Source organism: Myotis myotis, unplaced genomic scaffold (assembly GCF_014108235.1).
Source record: "Myotis myotis isolate mMyoMyo1 unplaced genomic scaffold, mMyoMyo1.p scaffold_m19_p_5, whole genome shotgun sequence".
In the NCBI taxonomy this organism is placed as follows: domain Eukaryota; kingdom Metazoa; phylum Chordata; class Mammalia; order Chiroptera; family Vespertilionidae; genus Myotis; species Myotis myotis.
The window spans coordinates 40,162,164-40,189,231 of NW_023416357.1; the positions used below are offsets into that span (position 1 = coordinate 40,162,164).

Genomic DNA, 27,068 nt, shown 5'->3' on the forward strand with positions numbered 1-27,068 from the left:
ACTTGCTCTCCCTCCGCCGGGGGTGGGAGAGCTCCGAGCGGCCCCCGTGACGTGGAGGGGAAAGGAGGAGCGCCGCCGCCGCGCTCCCGCAGAGGGAGCTCCCGGCCCGCGCTCCGGGGTCCCGGCCCCGCGCTCCGGGCAAAGTTCCCAGGCGCGCGCGGCGCGCTCCGTTCGGGTCGAGCCGCAGCTGTCCCGAGCGTCCTCCAGGTTGGGCTCCCTCCCCGCGTTAAACAGACCAGAAACCCGCGGCCCGAAGAGCTAAGCGACTTGCCCCAAGTTGCTCGGAGCGGTCAGAACGCAAACTCACGTCTGCGTTTTCTTGCTTCCCCCCCAAGGCTGGGCTCCGCGAGGCTCGGCTTTGCGGGACTCGCCCATTTCCATTGGTAAGATAACTGCCCCGGAGAAGCAGCGTGGGAAGGGGGAGCTTTATGCCCAATAAATAGACTACAAAGTTGTTTTTTTCAATCAGTGCCTACATGCCAAATAGACACCGCGGCTTCCTCTTGACCCGCAAGCGGGGTGAGGGTGGCGTGCCGCGCGGGCGCGGTATCCGGTACCAATCTGCTCACCCCAAAACTGCCTGAAAGCAAGCACACGCCTACTTAGCCGATTGGGCAATACCCATCACTGGGCCCGTGTAGCGGGTTCCTGTGCATAGGCTGGCTTTATTAAACGGGCGCTCTGCTCTGCGCTGTGCTCGGAATTCATTCCTGCACCCGCAGGCGCCCCCGCGGAGCTCCCCCACTTCGAGGGCCAGAGCTCCTAGGGTCTGTGGTCTGCCTGGTGGGGCAGGGAGCGCACCCGGAGAGCCATTCCCAACTGGTTTCTTTACTCCCTCCTCGGTCTAAGGTGACTGAGGGCCTGCTGTGTGCCTGGCTGGATGGTGGGGAGCTGGAAAGGACCTGGTAAATCGGCTAGGAGTCCCGAAAGGGATCCCATCGTCTTTACTCCCAGGATCGAGTCTGTCCACAGTAATAGAGACTCTGAGACTACCCTGCCCTTTAAAAAGTTCCCTGTTCTCAGGGGGAGCAAGTAATATCCATTTTACAGGCTTGTTTTCAAGCAAATCCTAATTTTGCACTCATCTTTTTTCCCAGTGGGAACTCCCCTCTCTGGAGTCATTAAAAGTCACCAATTCACCTCTCTGGTCTCCCTCATTTGCACATCAGGATCATGATGGCTACGGTGATCGCGATGGCGATGACAAAAACCACGGAGGCTTCTATTATCCATCAAAGGTGCTAATTCTAAGCAACTTATGCAGATTAACTCTTTCAATCCTTACAGCCTTAGGAGGGAGGTGCCATTTCTATTCTGATTTTATAGATGAGAAAGAGGGAGGCAAGTGAGGTGAAATAATTTGCCAGTAAGTGGCAGGCCAGAACCCAGAAGCAGGAGGTCTATCCTGGTGTCCGTGCTGTTAACATCTGAGGAAACTGAGGCCTCCAGGACTGGAATCCAAATGGTTCACCAGCCACCAGCAGCCCAGCTCACATGGGCCTCCAGTTACCTCAGGAAGGCCGCCATGAAATCTGCGCACACACTCCCAAACAGGTCCATGTTATTATTTTAATATATCATATCATAAAGTGGTTATCCATTTAACTCACTTGCTCTAGTATCTCCAACTCCCAGACCAACCTTTTTGTCATAAAGAGAACTGTTTCTAGGATGGGACTCTAAAAACACCACTAACATGAATTCTGTAAACTTTGTGTTAGATTATTCTACACTCAGACCATACCCAGCGCTCTCCCTGTCCTGTCCACCCACTGCCTTCACTTAGCCCCTTCCTTCCCTTGAAACCACCCTCCGTTCAGCGCCTGGGTCTTCAGAAAGCAGTTACCTGAGGCTGGATGGTGGCCCCAGAAGGCCTCTGCTAGTACCACAGCATGCTCAGCATTCCCAGGGGAGTCTCCCAGGGCTGCTGTAACAAACTCCCCAAATTGGGTGACTTACAACAGCAGAAATGTGTCTTTCATGGTTGTGGAGGCCAGAAGCCGAAACCAAGGTGTGGGCAGGGCTATGATCCTTCTGCAGGGAAGACTCCTCTGCCTCTGAGCTTGTGGTGGTTGCTGCCCGTCCTTGATGTTCCTTCTTGCAGCTGCGTCATTCCCATCTCTGCCTTCACCATTGCTTGGCCTTCTTTTCCTGTGTCTCCTCTGTGTCCAAACTTCTCTCTTCGATAAAGAATACCAGACATTGGATTTATGGCCACTCTAATCCAGTATGGCCTCATCTTAACTTGATTACATATGCATGTACATGAATTTTGGAGGGACCTTATTCAACCCAGTACAATGGCCAAAAGTCATTCACTGTTAATGAAAATGTGTTGCTTGAGTGGAGGATGCAAAGAGATATAAGCCACAGTCCCTGCCCTCAAAGAAAGACACTGTAGCTACAGAGGTAGTCCCTGCACCCAGAACGTAACTAACCAACAAGACAGGGGATGCTAAGGGCCAACTGACTGGGACAAAAGGCAATTCATGGGCCAGGTTTGAAAGCTCCTCGGGGAATTCTAATGTGAGCCCGGGCTGGAAGCCCGCTGAGACCCACAGCACTGCTTTGGAGTACTCTTGAGTGCTGCTAGGCGGTACTCCAGTGGCTTCCAGCTTCTCGTGTCCCACGGCTGGGATCCTTGATCCCCTAGTCTGAAAGGGACATGTGCAGTTATTGCGTTATATACAATAACTCAATTTGGGGAGAACTATAGTCACTTTCTCTATTGTGGAAAAAAAGTGTTATTTAAAGCAACTGAATGTAATCTCTTATACTTCATGGCTAGACCAGAAAACACTTCACGAATATTTTAATAATGAGAAAGCTGAGGCCCCCTGGGCAAAGCCTACATGGGCAGGGGGTGAGTCACAGAGAGTCAAATGCTATGCTTATAATAAAATAGGAGGAAACATAGGAGAATTTTGACTTCCTATGGCAGGCCTGGAGAAAGGTGATGGGTGGCCCAGGAGAGAGAAGGGGAAGATGTGGAAAGAATCTATAGAAGTGGTTTTCAGCCTGGCTGCACATTAGCATCGCCTGGGGAACTTAAGCAATTACTGATGCCCAAACTTACTCTCAAAGATTCTACTGTAATGGGTACAGGGATGTATGTGTGAGTGATGCAGCAGGGTTGTTAATCAGTGGTTTAGAGAGAACTAGGGAGACTGAGCAACTTCTCATAATAACAATATATATGATTTATTGAGTAACCACTGTGTGCCAGCCAGTGGGCTGCTCACTTTACACAGATTATCTTATTAAATCCTCACAAACAAGGTTAAATAACTAGTGAGTGGGGGAGCCAGGATGTGGGCCTAGAGCCTGCATTCATATCCATTGTCCTATACACCTCAACCAAGGCCGGGTCTGAAGGGAACATCATCAAGGACTGAGTCCCTGCGGGAGAGGCCGCGTTCAGTCATTTCTAAGTCGTGTGCTGTGCTGTAACCTCTTCCCCTTTACCACCAAGCCTTCGGGGAAGCCTACTCCTGCTCCACAGCAGCTGGGGTGCATGGTGCTTCGGGAAAGGCCCAGGTGGGGTGGGATCAGCATGAGGCAGGGGCATGTGGGAGGTGGTGACCGCACAGTGGCTGTGCTGAGAGCTGAGAGCAATGACCAGGGACCGAGTTGATCAACAGGCTGATGGATTTTTCTCAGAGAAAAGCAGCTACAGTGGGAGAACATAAGTCTATTCTTGGGAGAAAGAATAGAGCATAAGTCTATTCTATGTAGAGAAACCAGGGTACCTAAAGTGGGGGAGTGTGGTGAGCCGGCATGGCCTTGGCATACTCAGCCCCAGGGCGCCTTATGTGCCATGCCAGCTCAGCTTGGTTCAGTGACCCTGCGTGGGGGCGGGGAGGGGGGGGAGGTTGAAAGGATTGAGAAAAGACAGACAAGAGAGTGAAAGCTGGGTCTCGGTGGGACACTGCTCCCTGATGAGGAGACAGCGCCAGCGCCCACACCCCTGTCTTTATTTTATAGCAGATGCCACGAGGCAAAGTAGGGGCGTGATCAAGTTGTTTACAGCATTCTCGTGAGTTCCAACCCTACTCAACTACATGCACCTGAACTCTACCACAAGGCACGTGGGGCTACGTGTTCGGACCATAGGTTCAAGCTTAATTGTGCTGGGAGGGCCCTGCCTTCCAGCTGGGACTTGCACGTGGCAATGAGAGGACCCTGTCCTTTCATTAGTCCGAGGTTTGAACCTGGCCAAAACACTGTAGCCGCGCCCTATATATCCCCCTTTACTTTTGTTTTTAAACACGCCCATTTACATTATCAAAAAAACTCTAAATAAATTATTCAGCATCATCAAAACAGACTTCTGGCTATTAACAAAACCATAAACAGCAATGTTACCAAGAGAACAAAACTCTGGCTAAAAACTCTGGCTAATAACAAAGCAATACCAATGCAAAATCAAGCGACAAACATGTTAACATTTTCAGGATAAACAACATCAACCACAGCCGTCTTCTGCTTTACAGTGGCTTAAACAAAACCTAGGAGATTTCCACCTTACTTTATACCTCCTAATCACACCGCTTGCTTCTTGCCGCTTCTTTTCTACTGTTTATTTCTATAGCTTATTTCTCTATTCCTACAGCTCTTATTTCTACTTATTTTCGCTATTTCTACTACTTATTTTCTGACGTCTACCGCTTCCACAGCTTATTTCTCACCGCTTATTTTCTAAAGCTTATTTCCTACCGCTTAGGTCTCTATTTCTACCACTTATTTTCACCTATTTCTCTATTTCTACAACTTACTTATTTCTCTATTCCTACTGCCTACAGCTTATTTAAGAGATCTCTTACTTTCTACCACTTATTTCCTAACGTTTATTCACTTATTTCTATCGCTTATTTTCTACTTATTTCTTACTTCTACAGCTTATTTCTACCGCTTATGTTTTACAACTTATTTCCTACCGCTTATGTCTCTATTTCTACCACTTATTTCTACTTATTTCTCTATTTCTACAGCTTATTTCTCCTTACCTATCTTTAGCTTAACAACTTATTTTCTTATTTTTGTTTCTTTAAGCTTACTCTCTGCGCGCGCCTTGGAGCCTCCTTTCAGGGGAGGTTAGTGGCTTTTGCCCTGTATGTTGACGAAAGGGCTCAAGTCACCCCACTTGGCCTCTAAAAAAAAAAAAAAAAAAGGAGGGCCACAATCCCAGGGAGCTAGGGGCTCCCAGGCATGCATTACTGCACATAAAATCATTTGTGGCACAGAGCTGGGCTCTTCCAAATTTAACTGCCTACCCCTTAATACATCCTAAATATCTCTCTTTTGGGGTCGGAGCACTAAGAACCAACATTTTCTTAAACCTCTTCATTTCCATCACCAGCATATATTTTGGGGCCATTTTAACACAAAGAAACAGTTTTTGTTTTGTGCTGTTTAATCTCTTCATGACAGATAATGTGTAGGCTGTAATGAACAGAACAAAGAGGCTGTGCTGAGATGCAAGTGTTGGGCGATTGGTGAGGCTCAACCCCCAGCTAGGAAACTCGCCTTACCACTTCCTTGCCTCCGGCTTTGAAGGGACAGGACCCAACTTCCTATCTCATCCAGGTGTCTTGTGTACAGAAATGTCAACTGCCTTTACCTTTACAAGTACCACTATTCACATTACAGCTTAAAATGTCTGCACCCATTGTTTCTATTTTAAAGCCCCTGTCAAAGTAGCCAAAATGAAGGAATGTGAACTTAAAATTTGCCCCAGGAATTTAGAGGTGAACCATGCAGCAGCCTGTGCTGAACAGGCTGAGTTGATCTGACATGGCCTCAAGTTCTGTTGCTCTTATTTAGGTGGGAAAGGAAAAGGGGATGTGAGAAGATGATGATCGAGCTTAAGCAGAAACTTACCACATTTCTTGGCCTTTATGTATTTAAGAAAGATATATCCCTGGTTTCCTGTAAAATCGGCTTCAACAACAATGAGATGAGGAAAATAGAAGGAAAGGGAGTCCAGAGAAACAAATGTGGAGGTCACGTGCTGAGTACTAGTACTGAAAACCCAAAGAGACTTGAAACCCAGGTCCTACGGGCACATGCATTAACTTAAAAACAACAGGATTGCCCAAGCTGGTTTGGCTCAGTGGATAGAGCGTCAGCCTGCAGACCAAAGGATCCCGGGTTCAATTCTGGTCAAAGGGCACGTACCTTAGTTGCAGAGTCCTCCTGGGCTAGGCCCCAGGTCCTGGTCAGGGCTCAAGCAGGAGGCAACCAATCAATGTTTCTCTCACATCGATGTTTCTCTCTGTCTTTCCCTCTCTCTTCTACTCCCCTAAAAATCAATGGAAAAAAGTCCTCAGGTGAGGATTAACAAACAAACAAACAAACAACAAACAAACAGGATAGTCTCCAGGAAAAGTGAGTTTAGGCAGTATCTCGGAGGCATGAGCTTTACTCATTCTTTATACCTGGAACTCCCTAGATTGAAAAAGGGAGCCCACGAGCAGACACCAGTATGTTCGCCCTGAAACTTGCCCAGTAAGACGTCTGCACTCCATTACCCACCAATGAGCGTCGCCACCTTCCCTGATTGCCTGCCATTCACCAAAATGAGCAAACACTGACTCCCTCAGGATGTGGAGGTGGAAGGAGCCAATAGAGTCATCATCACTCAGAATGATGTTGACACTGTTTTCAACATTTAACATACGCTTTCAGGCAGATACATTGGTTGAGAGAAATATATGATGCATAACAGTGTGAGCCTGAAGCCAGATGACCAGGTGTAAGTCCTAGCTCTGCTACTTGGAAGCTGTGTGACTTGGGGCCAAGTGACTTCATCCTGTATCTCCATTTCCTCATCTATAAAATAGGAATACTATTTCTTACTTCATAGGGTGTGGTGAGAATTAAATGAGTTAAAACCCTGGAAGTGCCTAGACCAATGATTAGTATATATTAAGTGTTCAATAAGTATTAGTTCTCACCCCAACCCTTCCCCCTCACACACATGGCGTTTTGTTTTTTTGTGTTCTGGCAGCCTGGAGTCTGTACAGCTGACTACTCTCTTGCACATGGGGATGTACTTACTTCTCTCAGCCAATCAAGGTAAACCCGCTTCCCTGGTTAGTGACTGATTAAGGAGCACGCAGATGGTACAATTCTGAGACACTGGCTGATTTTCTCGGGTGGTGGTGATATTCAGGAAAGGTTTATTCCCAAAGGATGTGCATTGAAAGAAAATGTTTCCTTTCTTCTTATAATGATGCTATTCCTGCATGTACACCTGCCTGTAACAGCAGAGCCATCTTGGCACTGGGAAGGGAGCTGAAAGAAAGACAGAAATGTAATCACATTGTTGAGTGGAAGAATTGACCAATCCTGAAGTTCCTACCTCTGGACTTGTGTAAAATAACGTATTTACTTTATTGCTTAAGTCGTTTTGAGTAGGGTTTTGTTATTGTACTTGAAAACAGCCTAACTGATTGATATTTCTTGAGCATCTAGTTATGTGGGAGATATTTTACAGGAAACACACAATGTGTAACCCTAAACATGATCATAACAAGTTTTTCAGCTCCTTGCGGGAGATAGGCCATGAAGAGAAAACTAATAACTACCAAGCAGTAGATATTAAGTGCTTGGGTTTTGGTGGTCTGAGAAAGCAACACAAGAGTTCATACATGAAGAGAAGGCTCAAAGAATAAGGAAAACATCTATGAGCAGGAGGAGAAGGAACATTCTAGGTCAGTGGCTGGCAAACTGTGACTTGCGAGCCACATGCGGCTCTTCGGTCCCTTGAGTGTGGCTCTTCCACAAAATACCACGTGCGGGCGCACACATACAGTGTGATTGAAACTTCGTGGCCCATGCGCAGAAGTCGGTATTTTGTGGAAGAGCCACACTCAAGGGGCCAAAGAGCCGCATGTGGCTCGCAAGCTGCAGTTTGCCAACCACTGTTCTAGGTAGTATACACAAATGTAAGGGATACTTGGAGATTGTATTAGTTTGCTAGGGTTGGGGGCTTAAACAACAGGAAGTTATTCTCACAGTTCCCGAGGGTAGAAGTCCAAGGTCAAGGAGTCACAGCAGAGCTGATTTCATTCTAAGGCCTCTCTCCCTGGTTTGCAGATGGCTACCTTTTCACTGTGTCCTAACAGAGTCTTCTATCCTTGCAGGTGCATCCCTGAGGTCCTTTTGTGTAACTAAGTTTCTTCATATAAGGACAACAGTCATATTAAATTAGGCGCAGCCTTATTCTAACTTAATCACCCCTTTAAAGGCTCTATCTCTAAATACAGTCACATTTTGAGGAGCTGGGGATTAGAACTTCAATATATGAATTAAAATATTACATATATATATGTATGTATATATACACACACATATTTTCATTTCAGAGAGGAACGGAGAGGGAGAGATAGTAACATCAGTGATGAGAGAGAATCATTGACTGGCTGCCTCCTGTACGCCCCCTAATGGAGATTGAGCCTGTAACCTAGGCATGTGCCCTGACCAGGAATCGAATCTTGACCTCCTATTTCATAGGTCAGTGCTCAACCACTGAACCACACAGGCTGGGCTCAACATATGACTTTTGAGGGGAAACAATTCATCCCATAACAGGGATGAAAAAAGTTTACGAGCGAGTCAAAGTTAAAGATGATTGGGACATGAAGCTGGAAGGTTATATAGGATCACAGAGTAGGCGGCCTTGAATTGGACCTAGATTTTCCTCTTGAAGCAGCAGGGAAGTAAAATAGATCTTTAAGAAGAATTTGGCACAGTGTGCCACAGGTTTTCATAAGGAAAAATGGGGGTGGGTTAGGATTGCTGATGCACATTGTCTAAACATGCACTGGTAAAGGACTGAAGCCAGGAGGGGAAGTGGAAGGGACTGAATGAAAGAAACTGAGGAGAAAGGGACAAGACGTATGCTTGGACATCAGCCACCAGGCCAGTGGAAGCCTGTACTACAGTAATTCAAGCCTTTGAAGGAAGTTTTATTTTGTAATTTTTGTAACAGGATTGTAACATTGAGGCTCCAGCTTTCTAACACCGAGGACTACCTTACGAAGTGGTAGTAAGGAATAGGCTTCCTTAGGCAGAAGACTGGATTTTTAGATATTCCCGGAAGTCCCTTATAAGGCTCAGGGTCAGAAGCTTGAGGGCTTCATTTAGGGCCCAGAATAGGCAAAACATCTAGCAAATCCCCAAATTGCCCTGTCTTCTCTCCTGCATGATCTGGGTTCAGGTAGCTCTCGTACCTGAACCCTAATGGGAGTAGACCTTTTTGCTGTTCAGTTTGGGCAATACTCAGTGTGCCTCAGGGCACTGGGTGTTATGTCAGTTTCCAGTTGGTATATAAAATTTTAAAGGGGGCTTAGAAAATTAAGTGTAAGAATTTGATCACTAAAATGAAAACTTAGAATTGCAAGATTTCTTATAGTATAAATTTAGAATGTATGACTTATGTAAATTATAATCACTAAATAAAATACCTGCTTTTAAAGTTGTTCTTAAAAATATATTTTTAAATTACAAAAGAAATGTGGTGTGTGTTTTTTAAGTTGAAAGTAAACTGCAAAAGTATGCTTTCACCAGGGATTAAGAAGCACAAATTGGCAATTATAAAATAGTCGTGGGGATGTAAAATACAGCACAGGGAATACAGTCAATAATATTGTAATAATTATGTATGGTGCCAGTGGGTGCCAGACTTATGGGGTGATCACTTTGTAAGTTATATAAATGTCTAATCACTATGTTGTACACCTAAAACTAATATAATATTGAATGTCAAATGTAGTTGAAAAATAAAATTACAAAAATATCCTTAGGGACCATCATTGCATAGTTTTATTTGCAGCATTCCAGACCTTTTACTCAGCATACTCTACCCCCTACACACTTATACATACAAATACACATTTCATAGCTTATAAAGTACATATACCATACATAATATAAGTATATGTATACTAGAGTCCCCAATGCATGAAATTCGTGCAAAAGTAGGCCTTCCTTCCCCCGGCTGCTGGCACTGACTTCCCTCTGGCATCTGGGACCTGGGCTTCCCTCACAACCCCGGCTTTGTCCAGAAGGTGGTCTGGAAGGTCGTCTGGTCGGATGTCCAGTCTAATTAGTATATTACACTTTTATTATTATAGATTTATATGGTTATTTTTATACATGCATTCAAAGGCATATAATTTTTATTCATTTAAAACCAGTATTTGTTTTAAACATTTCCTAACAATTTGCATCTTTCATTTACTTATATGTACAAGTTCCATGTTAGTACATATATTCCCAAAGGACCCATGTTTTAAATATATCCTTAAGTAATAAAAGCCAAATAGACCACATCATGTAGACTATTCAAGAATTAGAAAAATAGAATATTCTAAGAAAACTATGTTGGAACTAGAGGCATGATGCACAACACTTATGCACTAGGGGTCGGAGGGGCAAGGGGAGGTCCCTCAGCCCGGCCAGTGCCCTCTTGCAGTCCAGGACCTCTCGGGGGATGTCCACCTGCTGGCTTAGGCCTGCTCTCCGCAGGCAGTCAGACATCCCCGAGGGGTCCTTAGTGCTGCCTCAGAGGTGGGAAAGGCTCCTGCCACCACCGCTGCGCTCGCCAGCCGTGAGCCCAGCTTCTGGCTGAGTGGCGCTCCCCCTGTGGGAGTTCACTGACCACCAGGGGGCAGCTCCTGTGTTGATCTGGTGGTTAGTGCGTGTCATAGCAACCAGTCATTCTGCCATTTGGTCAATTTGCATATTAGCCTTTTATTATATAGAATAATGAAACTCTTTTCAGTTCTCAAACATTATAACTTGAAGGGTTATTCTATCCTGAACATTTTCAGTGGACTCTCAAAGGAAGAAAAATAAAATGATCTATGTCTTTATACTTTTATTAATAGGTAAATCTTCCAGGTACTTTCTTTTCAAAAACTTAAAATTTGTATCTGAATAGAAAGAACACACATATAGAACCCATTCAAAATTTGCCAAAGGGTCCATGTAGTTAAAAACTCTTTCTTTCCCCTTAGATCCCCAGCCCCATAACTTTTCTCCTCACAGGTAACTGTTAATGATATTTAAAATTCTATACACTTAAAATAAGAAATATAAAAACAATACCATCATATCTCCTCTCCACCTCCCCTCAAAATTCTAGCACTGCTAGAGTAATTTTAATTGTAATTAAGAAGTTTATTTGGGAGTCTGGGATGATGATGAATAAATGAAGAAGAATATGGTTATCAAAGGATTAGACATACCCTTGAGAAAACTTATAATGCTCTTGAATATATCGATTTTAAAAAACCTTCATGAAAATGTAGCAAAAGTCAAAGATGAAATAATAAATAAAATAATCAGCCCCAGATCAACACTTGATTCATGTTTTTGTTCTCAGACTCAGCACAGTTACAATTCTATCTACGCTAAATTTTACAAAACTTAGAGTAAATCTCTTTAATAATTTCAAATTTTTATTTCGAGATAAATTTCAAAGTAAATGGGTAAAGGTATTGGGACTTGACTTCTTATTTGAAGTAGATTCACTTTAGCCAGGCCTTTTTTTTGACCAATGACCACTCTTGCTTGTATCCTTACTTCCCTTAAGGAATAACTGTTATTTATACAAAGGCAGAGGTGTTGATCAAAAGATTCGTTTTAAAGTTATGTTGGTAAAAAGAAAGCCAGAGAGTCAATATGGTTTACTTCAAAAATGCCTTTATTTGAATTGATGAACAAAAATAGACCCAGAGACATAGAAGCATGAACAGACTGTTGAACCTCAGAGGGAAGGCAGGGGAGGGTAGATGGGAAGAGATCAACCAATAAACTTGTACGCATATATGCATAACCTATGGGCACAGACAATGGGGTGGTGAGGGCCTGGGGGTCGGGGGGACAGGAGTGGGTTAGAAGAGGTTAATGGGGGATCAAGGGGACCTATGTAATACTTTCAACAATAAAGATTTTTTAAAATGCCTTTATTTGAATGGTAAAAATGTATTAATCTTACTTCAGTAGTTGAAATTATGTTTTTTCTTACAACAGTAAACACACATCTTAAGTGTGTATTAAAATAGGCCCACCAGACCACAAAGATGAAATATGAACGTTAGTTAATAATATGAACAAATACCTAATACATTATTAAGAAAACAAGGCTTTAGAATGTTAGCTCTTCACACTCCACATAGAACTTCCAATGCTGATCCATTATATGGCATGGGAGATATTCTTGGTCGCTGATTAATAGTATTTCATTTATTTGTAGATAATGTGGGATGCTTTGCATTGACTCACTGGAAGTTCCTGTTTAAATAAGTGTCAACAAATTAAAATCTGCCTTTTAAAAATAAGATTTAAATTTATTGCAAATCCTAGACCCTCGTCAAGTCTATGAGCACACATAATAGGCTTTCTGACCACATCACTCTTCACCCCATTTTCTATACCCAAGACAAGCTGTAAATCAGCATTGGCTGATCTTGGGGAAAGAAGCCTGTTTGCAGTCTGAGTCATTCATCCTAAAACTGGCTTCTTCATCCTCACTGACAGTCTCAGAAAGTCCTTTCTCAGAGGGCTATATGAGCTCTATATAATTCAGCAAATTGAATCTTAGTCCACAGACAGCACCAATATGGGTGTGACCTTTGCCAGGCAATTTCAGTTAGACAGACCATGTAGTCCAAGAGCTCTGTTTGTAATTCTAAGCAATGCCCAAGTGTTTTCATAATTACACACCTGTGTGGGCATTGGGTTCTTGTGATGCCCAGTAGCCATTAATCCATCTAATGCTGACCCCACTCTAATTTGCTTCTGAAGAATCATCCCTTTCCCTTCACCTGACCATGTGCTTCTAGTGGAATTTATTTAGATCTAAGCAAACCAGTGAATAGGCATTGACTTAAGGATGAAAACATGACCCATTCAGAGTGAAGTGAGATGCAAGAGATCTTTGTTGGTTCTTCTGGGAAAGAGTTCCATATTCTTCCCCTCTGAACTTGAATCTGGAAGCATATAGCTCTGGGATAATGAGAGGAGAGACTGTTAGGATGGAGCTGAGAAACGAAAAGCAGAGAAACTGGTGCTAGTCATGCTGTTTGAAGCCCGGCTTAAGCTGAAGACCTCTTCCTGGACTTTCATATACATGAGTCCATAAAGTTCCTTTTTTCAGAGGAAGAGGGTTAAGTGAATTTAATTTGGGTTTTAAACTGTCACAACACAAAGAATTTTAACTTTTTTTACACATGGCCCATATCTAAAACATAATAATTCCCTTACAGCAGCCTTGTTTTGTAGACTTTCTGAAACAAGGCATTCCACAAAGGTTGGGGGTGAGGGGAATTCTTCTTTCAAAAAACCCCACAGCTTTAAATATTACTTAAATTCCTTAAGGTTAGCTTAGCTTCATCAGATGAAGAATAGGTCTTTTGCACACAAAAAACCTGTCTTTCCAGAGTGGCCTTTCCCCAAAAGCCATAGACCTAAATAAAGGGACTAGTGTGAGAGGGCCAGGAGCACCTGATGACCTTCACCTTATCTGTAACATGAAGTCATCACTCTGTGTTCACACAGAGATCCCAAACACTGAAGTTTTGCTTCCATTCTGGCCCTGACAGTCACAGTAAGGGTAGGAAGTTGAAAAAAGGAATAAAGCAGCATAATTCAAATATTACATATAAAATTTTTAAATTGAATATTTTTTAATAGGAGATGATTTTATTTGGGGTACATTAGTAATTGTCACCATTCCATGGAAAGACCCTAGAAAAACTAAGCTGTTGTGATCTGCAGAAACAGGAACTGACAGGTGAAACACTGTGATACCAGGAACATGCACACACGTATAGACTGAAGCAGCCTGACAATACCTGCTGTTTCTTTCTTCCAGTCCTCACTTTGGGGAGGATTAAGTGGAGCAGTGCTTGGATTCCTAGTTCTGCTTAAGGACCAGATTCGCCTGCCTCTAGAGCCTGAAGGAAGCTCTATCACTAAAAGAATTCTTGTGAATGAGAAATGAGAATCCTGAGAAATAGTAATTAAATCCCTTCATTGGTCAAGTAATTATCATCTTCTTTGCAATGATAACCATGATCATCTACTTGCAGATTTGCGACAAAGAATTTTTTCATCGGGAGCTGTGAAGACAACCAATCTACCACACTGAAGTGCAGAAGTTCTTCCCACGTTCATTTTCACTTGAGGTAGATTCCCTAGGCAAAATAAAATGCCTCTGAGATCTGCAAACAAAATTTCTAGACAGTCGCATATTCAGCAGCCCAACGACTAGGAAAATAGCCACTGATGTGGACATTTGGTTCTTTCTTGTCCCTCATCTCCAACAAGAACTGCAGAGCTAAGAAACCATTCTACTCCCTCTATTCATAGCAGCACAATTTACAATAGCTAAAATCTGGAAACAGCACAAGTGCCCATCAGTGGGTGAGTGGATAAAAAAGCTGTGGTACATTTACACCATGGAATACTATGCAGCAGTAAAGAAGAAGGATCTCTTGCCCTTTGAGACAGCATGGAGGGACCTGGAGAGTATTATGCTAAGCAAAATAAGCCAGTCAGAAAAAGACAAGTATCATATGATCTCACTCATATGTGGAATCTAAAGAACAAAATAAACTGATGAACAAAATAGATCCAGAAACATGGAAACATAGAACATACTGCCCAATCTCAGAGGGAAGGGCGTTGGGGGTGGGGGGAGGGGCATGGGTAGGAAGAGATTAACCAAAAAATGTATATGCATAACTCATGGACACAGACAATAGTGTGGTAAATGCCTGGGGGTAGGGGCAGGTGCAGGGTAGAAAAGAGGGGAACATCTGTAATACTTCCAACAATAAAGGTAAGTTTAAAAAATTAATTAATTAAAACAAACATAAAACCAGTATGAAAAACATGATGAAAATAATGAAAAAGAATTAAGAGTTGTAAATAGGAGCTGAACACTCTGCTGTTATCAAACACCCATCTTCCTCAGGTGTTTACAGTTTAAGAAGTTCTTAACCACATAAAACAGAAGCACCTGTGGATGTCTGTGCTCTATTACTTATACTTTTACAGAGAAATGAAGCACAATAACAGCACCGAAATGATGAAAACTCTTTAAAGTCACTTATTTACAACAGATTATCAGTAAGTCAAGGGCAATTTTTATGTTTTTAAGTGCCCCTGATGGAAAAATTCTTTGTCACAAAGCTAGAAGTAGATGTTCATGGTTATCATTGCAAAAAGAGTCCATTTTTTCCTGAAAAAGCATGTTCTATTTTCAAATGAACAAATGATGTTAAGCCCCCATGAAAGAGTTAGCACTTTTCTAACTTGCCATGTCTTTGGATTTTTGTAAGGTACCACAAAAATAAGTACAAAAGAATCCTAAATCAAGAAGGTTCAAACAAAACTCTAACAGCAGCCTACAGAATGTCAGCAGGGACCTGCCTGTAGATTCCTAGTCCCAGATCAAGGTAGTAAGAAGTGGGTTCTGGCACTTCCACCGTTCTCAAATTAGCATTAATATTTTAAAAAATATCTAAAGGAAAGATAGTTCAGAATTTAGTGACAAGAAACTGTTTACATTGCCAGCAACAGAAACAGCAGTTGAGAAACCATTTTTTTACTTCATGCTCACTTAGCAGGGAATTGTGGTCCCTCTGAGGAAGGAGAAGCATGGCTCAGGGTGGAAATGCATGCCTATTGTTAGGACGCACTACCCATGGCCTATCCTGTTTGGACATGTTTTCTGAAATATATTGTTATAAATTTTTTCCCATAGCTTGAAGCAAACGCCCTGCACCTGCAGAAGATAAGATACACTCCCCAGCTGACTCAGGCGCTCCCCTTTGCCTGAGTTGTGCTATCTCCCAAGGACATCCTGTTTTCAGGCAGCTACCCAGCTGGCTGGTGCAACCCTGACCCAGTCCATATATAAGAGAACATAAACACTCCCTTGGTGCTGATGATAGGGAATATAAGACATTTGGGGGGGCTAGCAATCTGAATCTGTGCCAGTAACCTAATGTACATTCTTGATAGCCTACATTAAGTCACTGTCCCTTTCTCCACAATCTGGTCTAGCAAGACCTGTTTTCCTAATTACTCACAATTTACAAAGGGGCCATAAACAAAGAATGTAACAGCTTAGCTCCAGGGGAGGTCACTGACACCACCCAGACCAGTCATTCAGATACAGTCTAAGTTCCCCATCTAACTGACCCAGGAGGGGCTGTGGAAGCCCACCACAAAAGCCTGGTAGTTAGGAAACAGAAAACAAACAAACCGAAGGGTATAAAGGGAAAGCTTCCTTCATATTCACTCACTCAGGATTTGGAGAACTGACCCCCTGAGTCACTATTCTAGTACATCTGAAAGTAAATGGGTTTATCCTGGATCTCCGAGTACTCCCAGTGTATTTTTCGGTCACCTGGTAAATTCTGTAACACTGACACTGACACAATAGTCTCAGCCCACTGTGAGAGAATATAATAAAATTTCTTAAACTCTCACACCTCTTGGCCTGGCTCCTGTTGGCATGTACCTATCACATATCACTAGAAAATCTGAAGAACAGATAACCTTTGTGTATAAAGAAGACCTACAGTTCTGCTTTGAGATTAGAATCTAGGAGAAGAAAGAGTTTACTTGGCTTTCCTGAGAGAGGGAGACGAGAGAGGGGGAGGGGGAGGGGGAGGGGGAGGGGGAGGGGGGAGGGGGAGGGGGAGGGGGAGGGGAGGGGGGGGAGGGGGAGGGGGAGGGGAGAAGTGCCTGTGAGCACTACAGTGGGTGTACTTTTGAATCAAAATAAAGGACTGAATGTATCAAGTTTTCCAATTATTATCTGCATAAGAAATTAGATACTACTGGTCATTTAAAGTAATAGGTTTAGAGTAATAGGTCAGGCTGACTGCATAAGAATCACTTTTTAAAATTCAGGTTCCTGGACCCTATGCCAGGAATCTGAACTAGATAGATCTGCAGTCAGGGTTAGGAATCAAATACCATAAATTACTACACAAACTCCTTTTCCTTTCTTAAGGCTTTTAATTTCACCACAATTGCTGTTTTACCAAATCTGTTTCTCCCAAATGATAAAAAGCACTTTTGAAGCTGTCTTCAGAAAATTAGGGGAAATGCATCCTATTCTGAAGCCAGTTTTGGAGACAAAGGAGGACCCTCAGAAGTTAGGGTGGATTAGGTATCAAGTTAGGAGAGGAAATTACTTTGAATTATTGGGGTTTGTTGTAAGGAAGGGAAAATCCCTACAGCACCCTGGTTAGGGGCGTGGTGATAGTAATCCCTGTTTGGTTCATGACTGGTTATCTCAGTATTATTATCTTCTGATTTTTACCTCTTCTCAGTCTACTCAGTGATGGTGAACCTTTTGAGCTCAGCGTGCCAGCATTTTGAAAAACCCTAACTTAACTCTGGTGCCGTGTCACATATAGAAATTTTTTGATATTTGCAACCATAGTAAAACAAAGACTTATATTTTTGATATTTATTTTATATATTTAAATGCCATTTAACAAAGAAAAATCAACCAAAAAAATGAGTTCGCATGTCACCTCTGACACGCATGTCATAGGTTCGCCATCACTGGTCTACATTGTCCCCAACTAGTCTGGGCAAGGACAGGGAGAAAAAAGAGGGAATACTACAGCAGAGAAGGGTAACTTAACATTAGTTAAGTTTTCCAAAAATGTGTGCTGCCACTTTAAGATCATTTCAAAATCTGCAGCTAACTGGCTAAGACTACATTCTTTTCAGTTTTCTCAGGCTAAGGTTTATTTCATCAGATAAATCGTATTTGTTTGCACTAATAAGCAAAGATTTATTTTAGTATATTTTTAGAAAATATGAAAAACTAACCAAATAATGACATTAAAAAAAATCTACCCAAAGTAGAGAGAAAGAAATTGTGAGCAGAGGGTATAATTTCCTTAATTATCCTAGAATCATCTGTGGTTAAAAATCAAGTGCTATAAACAAACAGAAGACAGCAAGTGTCGGGAGGGCATGGGGGAACTGGGAGCCCTGTACATTGCAGTTGGGAGTGTAAGTGGTTCTGCTGCTGTAGAAACCAGTGCGGCTGTTCCACAAAAAGACAGAGCGTGGCTCAGTAGCTAGAGTGTCGGCCCGCCCCTGTCAGGGGCGTGTGCCTGGGTTGCAGGTGCTATCTATCCCCACCCCAATCCAGGCGTGTGCAGGAGGCAACCAACTGATATATCTCTCACGTTGATGTTTCTCTCTCTCTCCTCTCCCTCTTTCTCTCTCTCTCCTCCCCCTACCCCTTCTACTCTCTCTGTGATACATTCAGAATAGGCAAATCCACATAGACAGAAAGCAGACTGGTAGACCCCAGGGATGGGGGACTGGAGAATGGGGAGTAACTGCTGCATGGTATGGGGTTTCTTTTTGAGGTGATGGAAGTGTTGGAACTACACAGAGGTGGTGACTGTACAACACTGTATGTACTAAATGCACTGTGTATGACTTGTTCATTTAAAAATGGTCATTTGAATGTTATGTGAATTTCACCCGAAAGAAAAAGATGACAAAAATAAAAAAGAGGAATGCTTTCCCAGTAGGTTGGTGTGTGTTGTTCCCATAACTAAGAAATGGGTGTCGGTCTGCACATACCTGGAAGACAAGGTTGATGTTGCTGAGGTACCAAGTTTGGTTCTGGAGGTATGGGTACTTCTTCAGAAACACACTTTAAAAGCTCCTTCCCCAGATATGTTACCTGTATATAATTAAGCACAGAATTTAAAAACTATATAATAAAAGGCTAATATGCAAATAGACCAAACGGTGGAACAACTGGAACCAAAACAACTGAACAACCAGTCACTATGATGTGTGCTGACCACCAGGGGGCACACATGGCGGAACATGGCAGGCGTTACCCGCGGCAGGATGGTGGAGCAGGTGAGCAGGGGAGCCAGACCAAGGTGGGGCGCCGGCTGCTGTCATTGGGGCAAGCCTCTGGCGGTTACTGAAAACTGCTCCCACGTGCCACGGTCCCGCCTGGCACTCACACCTACTGCCGATGCTGGCCCTGCTCACACCTGCAGCTGGCACCAGAGTTGCCACTTGCACCCGCTGCCGGTGTTCGGTGCCGGTCCCAATCACTTGGTGCCATCAGCGGGTGCAAGTGGCGGCTGATGGCCCTGATCGCCCCTGAGGACTTCTCCACCTCCCCCTGCTCCTGAGGGGTGGTCGGGGCAGCAGCCTCTGCTCGAACCCACTGACGGCGCTGGCCCCATTTGCACCCGCTGCTGGCACCGGTCCCAATCACTCCACGCCATCAGCGGGTGCAAGCAGGGCCAGCGCCGTCAGCACATGGGAGCAGCAGTGTCAGGAGCGGGGCTACCAGCAGACAGGGGACAAGGGGCCGTGGCAGGAGGAGCCGGGCAGGGGCATGGAGGATGGGCCGAGACCTGCCCCTGTGCCTGTGGCACCTCACGGCCCACAGTTCCTTTCAACGTGCATGAATTCATGCACTGGGCCCCTAGTACATTTTATAAGGAGCAAATTGTAACTTTGGTAAAGTATTGACTGTTATATATTATGAATCGGTAAACTGCAGCCCACAACCAAATTCAGGCTGCCACCTTATTTATGTAAATAAAGTTTTATTAGAGCACAGTGACACCCATTTGTTCACTTAACATCCATGGTTGCTTTTGTGCAACAACAAGATCAAGTAGTTGCAACAGAAACTATATGCTCATGAAGGATAAAACATTTATTATCTGGTCCTTCACAGAAAATATTTGTTGACCCCTGTTGTATATGATTATTTCTCTTATTCATTCACTTATCTAACAAGCATTTATTTGGCACTTGATACTTTAAAACTTTTTTAAAAATTATGTTGCATTAATAAAGTTTAGCCACAAAAGTAATGGTACTTTTTAAGAAATCAGATACTTAACTGATTAGATTAACAACATTTGGGTCTATACATACAAGTTTGTTTGTTTGTGAACTCAGCTATTGTTTATCACTCTGAAAGGTTACAGCTTAGAAATATCTACAATGAATGGGCTGAGCTAGGGCAAACTGGCAAACACCTACCAGAAATATTCTGGGCCTGTCTTTGGGTCTTCCACTCTTAGTTCTAGGGCAGTCTGATAATATACCCCAGAAGCTAGGTTCACTGTAGCTAAACTTACATCGTCTTAACTTGAACACGACTTCCTCCAAGATGCCTTCCTAAACCTTTAACTCAAGTAATGACCCTCCTCTAGGCTCCCATACCTTCTGTGCTCATATTTTTGTCAAGGCACCTATCACATTTAAATGAAATTATGGGTTAATGTATCTGTCTGCATTAAACTATAAGCTCCTTGAAGACAGAGTCTGTGTCATACTCTACTTCACATTGTTCCTGGCAAAACTGGGGGGAGGAGGAGACTCTGAAGTCCTAGATCTTAAGCAAGATTCTTAAATTCTAAGTCTGTTTGTACATTTATAAAATAAGCACCTTTGGCTTATTAAATTGTTGTGAGGATTACAAGAGATAACATATGAAAATCATTTGGCATACTGTCTACCACATCTTCAATAAATGCTTGTTACTGAACAGAGTGAGGAGGACCTAGGGAATCTGGCAGGGTTAGGCACCCTTTGGGCTCAGTCCCATGACCAAAAGAAGCCTGGTAATGGAAATGAAACAGACCTGGCTATTCAGTGTGCTAACCCCTCCTCACTTGCATTGGAGAAGGGCAAGGCACCAAATGCCATCTGTCAGTTCTCCAAACAACCAAAATTAGAAACTATGGATTTTGTTCATATTATGCCCTGACAATATACAATACACCTTATACACTCACCAATGTGGAGGCTCAGTATGTTTTCACCTATATCTCAGATTTAAAGTACATTTTTATCATTGGTGCTAGGTAATCTATATATATAAAAGGCTAATATGCTAAGTGTCCCTCCAACTGTCTGACCAATCGCTCCTGCTCCTGACTCACCAAGAAACAAGTCCGTCAGGAAGCTGAGCCACAGCCATGGCTTTTAAAGGTACCAGAAATACACCTGTGGAACCATGGAACCAGAGGTGGCAATTCACCGAATTATAATTACTCTAACCAGCCACAATGTAAAACGGTTGGAGAAGCTGTATGCTGACTTGACCAGAGGTACAAAAAAAAGAATCTCAAAGTGAAAGGACCAGTTCAGATGCCTACCAAAACCCAGAGAATCACTACAAAAAAACCCCAGTGGGGAGGGTTCTAACACTTGGGATCAGTTTCAAACAAGGATCTACAGTGACTTCATTGACCTGCACAGCTCTTCTGAGATTGTTAAACAGATTCCTTCCATCATACTGAGCCAGGAGTTGGAGGCTGCAGTCACCATTGCAGATGCTTAAATCAACTGTTTAAATAAATTGACTATCAGTTGTTAACAGCAACAACAAATCCATTGAGTTTAAAATATATTTTCCACAAGATAGAGTGATTTGTTGAACAAGGATAGTAATAAATAGATCTCTAAATGAGCAGGGACTAGGTCACTTCTGGAATCTGTCCAACTCACATTAGTACCTGTGCTCCAGTTGGCTAAAGCCACCCCATCCTAATGTCACAGTGCAACACACTGCTCATGTGTTTGTAGTGATGCTGGTGTAAACAAATCTACTGTCCTGCCAGCAGTGTAAAAGTACAGCACATACAATTATGTACAGTATATACTACTTGATAATGATAATAAATGACTATGCTACTGGTTTGTGTATTTACTGTACTATCTTATATAATAAAAGCCTAATATGCTAAGTGTCTGGTTGGCCATTCAACCAATCAAAGCGCAATATGCTAATGATATGCTAAGGCTGCTCAACTGCTCGCTATGACGTGCACTGACCACCATGGGGCAGACAGTCGACCAGTTGACCAGTCGCTATGATGTGAACTGATCACCATGGGGCAGAGAGTGGACTGGTCGACCAGTTGCAATGATGCGCACTGACCACCAGAGGGGAAGATGCTCTGACCGGTAAGTTAGCTTGCTGCTGGGGTCCAGCCAATTGGGACTGAGCGAGACAGGCCGGACACGCCCTGGAGCCCTCCTGCCATCCCTCCCCAGCTGGCTAACCCACCCCCCCCTGGTCCCCAAGTATGCACTAGTGGGGTCCCTCGGCCTGGCCTGTACCCTCTTGCAATCACCCCCCCGACCCCCCTCCCGTCCCCAAGTGCATGAATTTCGTGCACCGGGCTTCTAGTAGAAAAATAATAAAGTACATCTGTCTATGACAAACTAATTCCTGGACTAATCTCATTAGATGCAAATCTAGCTCATATGTCTGCCCTGACAGAGGCTGGGTTCATAGGGTCTTGGGCTACATAACCTCCAGCAATCTCAGCAACTTCACCATCCAAAGCCCATTTTGATGAAGGGTACCTGATGGGATGCAACCTTCCCCCAGATGAGGACAGGTAAGAGAGTTGTAGCTCAGGGCAAGGTATATTCTGTAAGTTGTTGTGTTCTTACTTTTCTAAAAGGTAGAGCTAAAAGGGTGCTTCACCCTGAGGCCACAGGTAGAGCAGAGATCCATTATTCCTCAGAAACCAGTCTATGCTGATGCCCTAATATCATATTTAAGAAAGAAGTGGGGTGTGGGAAGTGTGCATGTAGGTGTTTCGGGTGGATGGATAATTCAGGCAGCCACTATTCTGAAAATGTAGTGAATGAGCCAAGTGAAATGATCAATTAACTTTATTTTGGTTAGGTCTCTGAAAATAAAGTATGGTATCAACTGTCATTAATTGCAGTAACAAATGTTTCTCTATACCTTATGTATTAACATGCATCAAGAAAAGAATATAAAACATAACCTGCCTTTGAATATTAAAGAAGTGTTCAAGAACTTGTTTCCCTCCTGGGACTGCATTTTATTTCAAAGTACCAGTCCATTTTTCACAGATCTTCAGGAAAAACATTTATTAGTATTGAATAATGAGAATCTGTTCATGGATGATCAAATGACTATTGTAATTTCATTTCAAGTTTTAAGAAGCAAGTCTTAACAACTTTCACTACTCCAAGAGGATGAAAGAGAAAAGAAAAATTATTTTCCATCTTAGGGGGAGTAGAAAGGCAAAGTTCATTTCTTTAAGTTCGTTGCAAGATAAAAACACATTTGGGCTAAGAATATTAAAATATTTCTAAGGAATTCAAAAGACAATACAGAAAAGAGTATCAAAGTGTAATTATAGTAACTGCTTTGGAAGAGCTGATCCTGGGGAAATGACGACAGATACCTTCCTCACCTACTCGCCATCCTGAAGCCTCTCTTTCCACTTCCCCCAGATACCCTATGCAATTAGAGGCAAGAGAAGAGCAGCAGGACTTTCACATTATTTATGTCTTTAGGATTCATACCTCAGATGTTTGTATTTTAATCCTCACTGGAGGATGTTTATTTAGAGCAGTAGTTCTCAACCTTCCTAATGCTGCGACCCTTTAATACAGTTCCTCATGTTGTGGTGACCCCAACCATAAAATTATTTTAGTTGCTACTTCATAACTGTAATTTTGCTACTGTTATGAATCGTAATGTAAATATCTGATATGCAGGATGTATTTTCATTGTTACAAATTGAACATAATTAAAGCATAGTGATTAATCACAAAAACAATATGTAATTTTATGTGTTTTCCGATGGTCTTAGGTGACCCCTGTGAAAGGGTCGTTCAACCCCCAAAGGGGTCACGACCCACAGGTTGAGAACCACTGATTTAGAGAGAGGAAGGGAGAGAGGAAGAGAGCAAAATATCCATCGGTTGCGTGCAGTATGTGCCCAGACTGGGGATTGAACCTGCAATCTAGATATGTGCCCTGACTGGGAATCAAACCCGAGACTTTGGTGTATGTGACAATGCTTCAACCAATGGAGCCACACCCACCAGGGCTAGATATCTGTATTTTAAAGGGGCCCACAGCTCTAACCATCTTCTCCTGAGTAGAAGCTGGACTCACAGGAGGTTTAAGTTATGACACACTGGGAGTGTAATTAATGGACTGAATGAGACTGTCCAGATAAACAATCTCCATCACTTTCTGTATTCCTACCCCAACTTCTCCATATCTTGATATTCCTAATCATAGGGGTGAGAAATTTTTTTACAAAGTGTGTAGGGTGAGGGGGAAACCACAGAGAAAAGTCAATGCTATATCCAAAGGAGTACATTCATGAGGGTAGAATTCAGACAGGGAAGCGTCACGATGGGAAGTGTGTTTGCAAAAGAGATCTGTCAGTGCTCCTTGAGTCACTGCCCAAACGGCAGCTTACTTTTTATCTGCATAAGTCTCGTCCAGGGCTTGAACTGTCATTGCCATTCTTATGATGTTCATATTGCACCTGTATCACAGAAAGGCATTTTCCCTGTGGAAGTGGGCCATTTTTGCTGCACAAGAATACATCTTTGCAGAAATTCATAAAGGCAGCTGAATGATTCTGAGTTCAGGGCAAGCTATTTTCAGGAAAAGGAAGTGGGCCTCCCTTGTGTGTGATATTGTTGTAAATGTAGAAAACAGTGCATAGGGAATCAGATCAGGTTCTAGTCCAGTTCTGGCACTTACTGGCCTTGAGGCTAATCAGGTCACTAACCACAAGCAATACTGTTTTCACATCCACGAATAAAGATAATAGTTGATCTTCTGACTTCTTAGGAGTTTTGTGAAAGAATATACATAAAAGTGTTTTACACACAGTGCTATGCAAGTCCTAGCATCTCCATGTTGGAAAAATCTTTAGAGACCATTGGCATTATTATTTATTTTATACATAAGAAAACAGGTTCAGAAAGGTTAAATGATTTGACCTAGATCAGTGATTCTCACTCCAGGCTGCACATTAGAATCACCTGTAAACCTTTTAAAAAATATTACCACTTGGTCTTTAACTCAGACTATTAGGTCAGAAGCTAAGGGCCTGGAGTCCACTAGGCACTGGTAGATTTAAAAGCTCCCCAAGTGATTCTAGTGTGTAGGCAGGATTGAAAACTGTTGCCCACATCATATAACTCATCAAGGGTGGTATCAGGAACAAGCATGGTCTCCTGTCTCCCACAGAAAGAGAGATCACTCTGCCATATCAGGATGATAGCTAACAGCCAGGAGACTGTCAGTGGCAGCAAGTAGTGATGCCCAATGGGAGTAAGCAGGATTCCCGTGGCTAGTCCCAGCTGCTTGGGTAGGAAGTATGAGTCATCTCTTGGTCTTGTGGCTCTGTCATTCTGTCTGATGCAGGACAAGACCTAGTTTTATGGCATTTCTTGCCTGACAACTAACCATTCCTGGTCCCATAGCCTCACCAACATTCTTAAGACTAGTCAGTTGAAATGTTCATATTTACCAATGTAACAAAAGTTCCCTTCATCAAGAAGTGACTGTGAATTCAGGAGTTACTTCAAGACAAGCGGAGGTAGAGGCAATTTCTGTGGTAAATTTTAAAAGAGGCTTTTAAAATAAACTAAGTAAAGCAACCCACTGGAATAGAGTTTCTTAGTCTAGAGCAGTGGTCGGCAAACTGCGGCCCCTTGAGTGTGGCTTTTCCACAAAATACCACGCAAGGGCGCGCACATACAGTGTGATTGAAACTTCGTGGCCCATGTGCAGAAGTCGGTATTTTGTGGAAGAGCCACACTCAAGGGGCCAAAGAGCCGCATGTGGCTTGCGAGCCGCAGTTTGCCGACCACTGGCTTAGAGTATTTACTAGAAGTATATGCATGGCCTATAGAAATTTTAAAAACTGTTCCTGTTTTTAGAACAATTTTTTAAAAATATAATCCTGTTCAGGAGAAACTAAGATGGCGGCATAGGTAAACACCAGGAAATTGCTGCCTCCCACAACAACTTCAAAAATACAACTAAAAGACAAAACGGACATCATCCAGAACTACAGGAAAGCTGGCTGAGTGTAAATTCTACAACTAGAAGAAAAGAGAAAAGCACACTGAGACTCAGAGGAGCTGCGGAAGTAAAGCCGCGCGTGCGCGGAAAGGGGCTGGTACCTGAGGACACGGCTGTCTTTTTGAATCGGGAGGGAGTCACAAGCTCCCGACTGCTCTGAACTCTGGTTCCGGGAAGTTTCTGGGGACCCAGGACTCATACGGGGAGAAACTGGACTGTCTGGCAGCAGGCAGAACTCTGAACTTGAGGGCGGCTTTCCCTCAGAGGTGCTTGCAGCAATTACTGGGCCACTGAGACACGTGGCCCCTTAGGACCAGCCATAGCTGCTTGCTCCGCCCTTTGATTCCCTGAGACCCCGATCCACCCAGGCTGCGGCAGAGGCTTTTGCATATGAATGCCCCGGCCCTTTGCAACCTGAAAATTACCTAACAAATTGCAGCTGGGCCAGACAGACCCAGAAGTTCCAAGAGAAGGCCAAAGGCCCCACAGGAGCTTGCATTGCTTCACAGCTGGGCCTCATCAGGGCACCTCCAAACTCCAAAAAAGGAAGGGGAATCTGCAGTTCTCTTCGTAGCTCCTGCTGGGTAACCTCAGGCAGAGGCTAAATTAGCACCTCCTTAGATCCAAGAGCCAGTGTACCCAGTGGTCAGAGGGGGACCATCCAGATTACAACTCCTCAGCTCCATAAGGGATACACTCAGGGCGCAGACTCAGTGAGCACCAAAGCCCCACTGAAGCAAGTCTTGCCCCAGAAGGGTGTCTTCAGCAAAGAAGTTCTCCCACTGCAGACACAGCTGATTCTCACTGCCAATTGGCCTGGAGGTCAATTCCTCCCAGTGGTCCTACAACAATCAAGGCTTAACTACAACAAGACTGTGCACAAAGCCCACAAGTGGGTGCACCAAGAGTGTCCACCTCAGGTAACTGGGGAGGCTGAGCCCCTGGGCCCTACAGGACACCTAGCACACAAAACCACTCTACCAACACAGGGAAGCATAAAAAATGCGGAGACAAAGAAACAGGTCACAAATGACAGAAATGGAGGAAAGCAAACGACTGGATATAGAGTTCAAAACCACGTTTATAAGGTTTTTCAAGAATTTTTTGGAAACCGCTGATAAATTTAGTGAGA

General features: G+C 43.4%; 1 protein-coding gene and 1 pseudogene across 1 annotated transcript in view; one reads left to right on the forward strand and one right to left on the reverse strand.

Moving 5' to 3' along the window:
* Positions 1-11,983: 11,983 nt before the first annotated feature.
* ANKRD31 (ankyrin repeat domain 31) overlaps positions 11,984-27,068 on the reverse strand; it is a 139,147-nt gene continuing 124,062 nt past the window's right edge. The window contains exons 25-26 of the mRNA XM_036311078.1: positions 18,646-18,748; positions 11,984-12,303 (exon numbers count right to left, since the gene is read on the reverse strand). Of these exons, the coding sequence (XP_036166971.1) occupies positions 12,158-12,303; positions 18,646-18,748 (249 nt within the window). The 3' untranslated portion in view covers positions 11,984-12,157. The remainder of the gene's footprint in view (positions 12,304-18,645; positions 18,749-27,068) is intronic.
* Positions 21,027-21,391, forward strand: LOC118657090 (annotated as a pseudogene).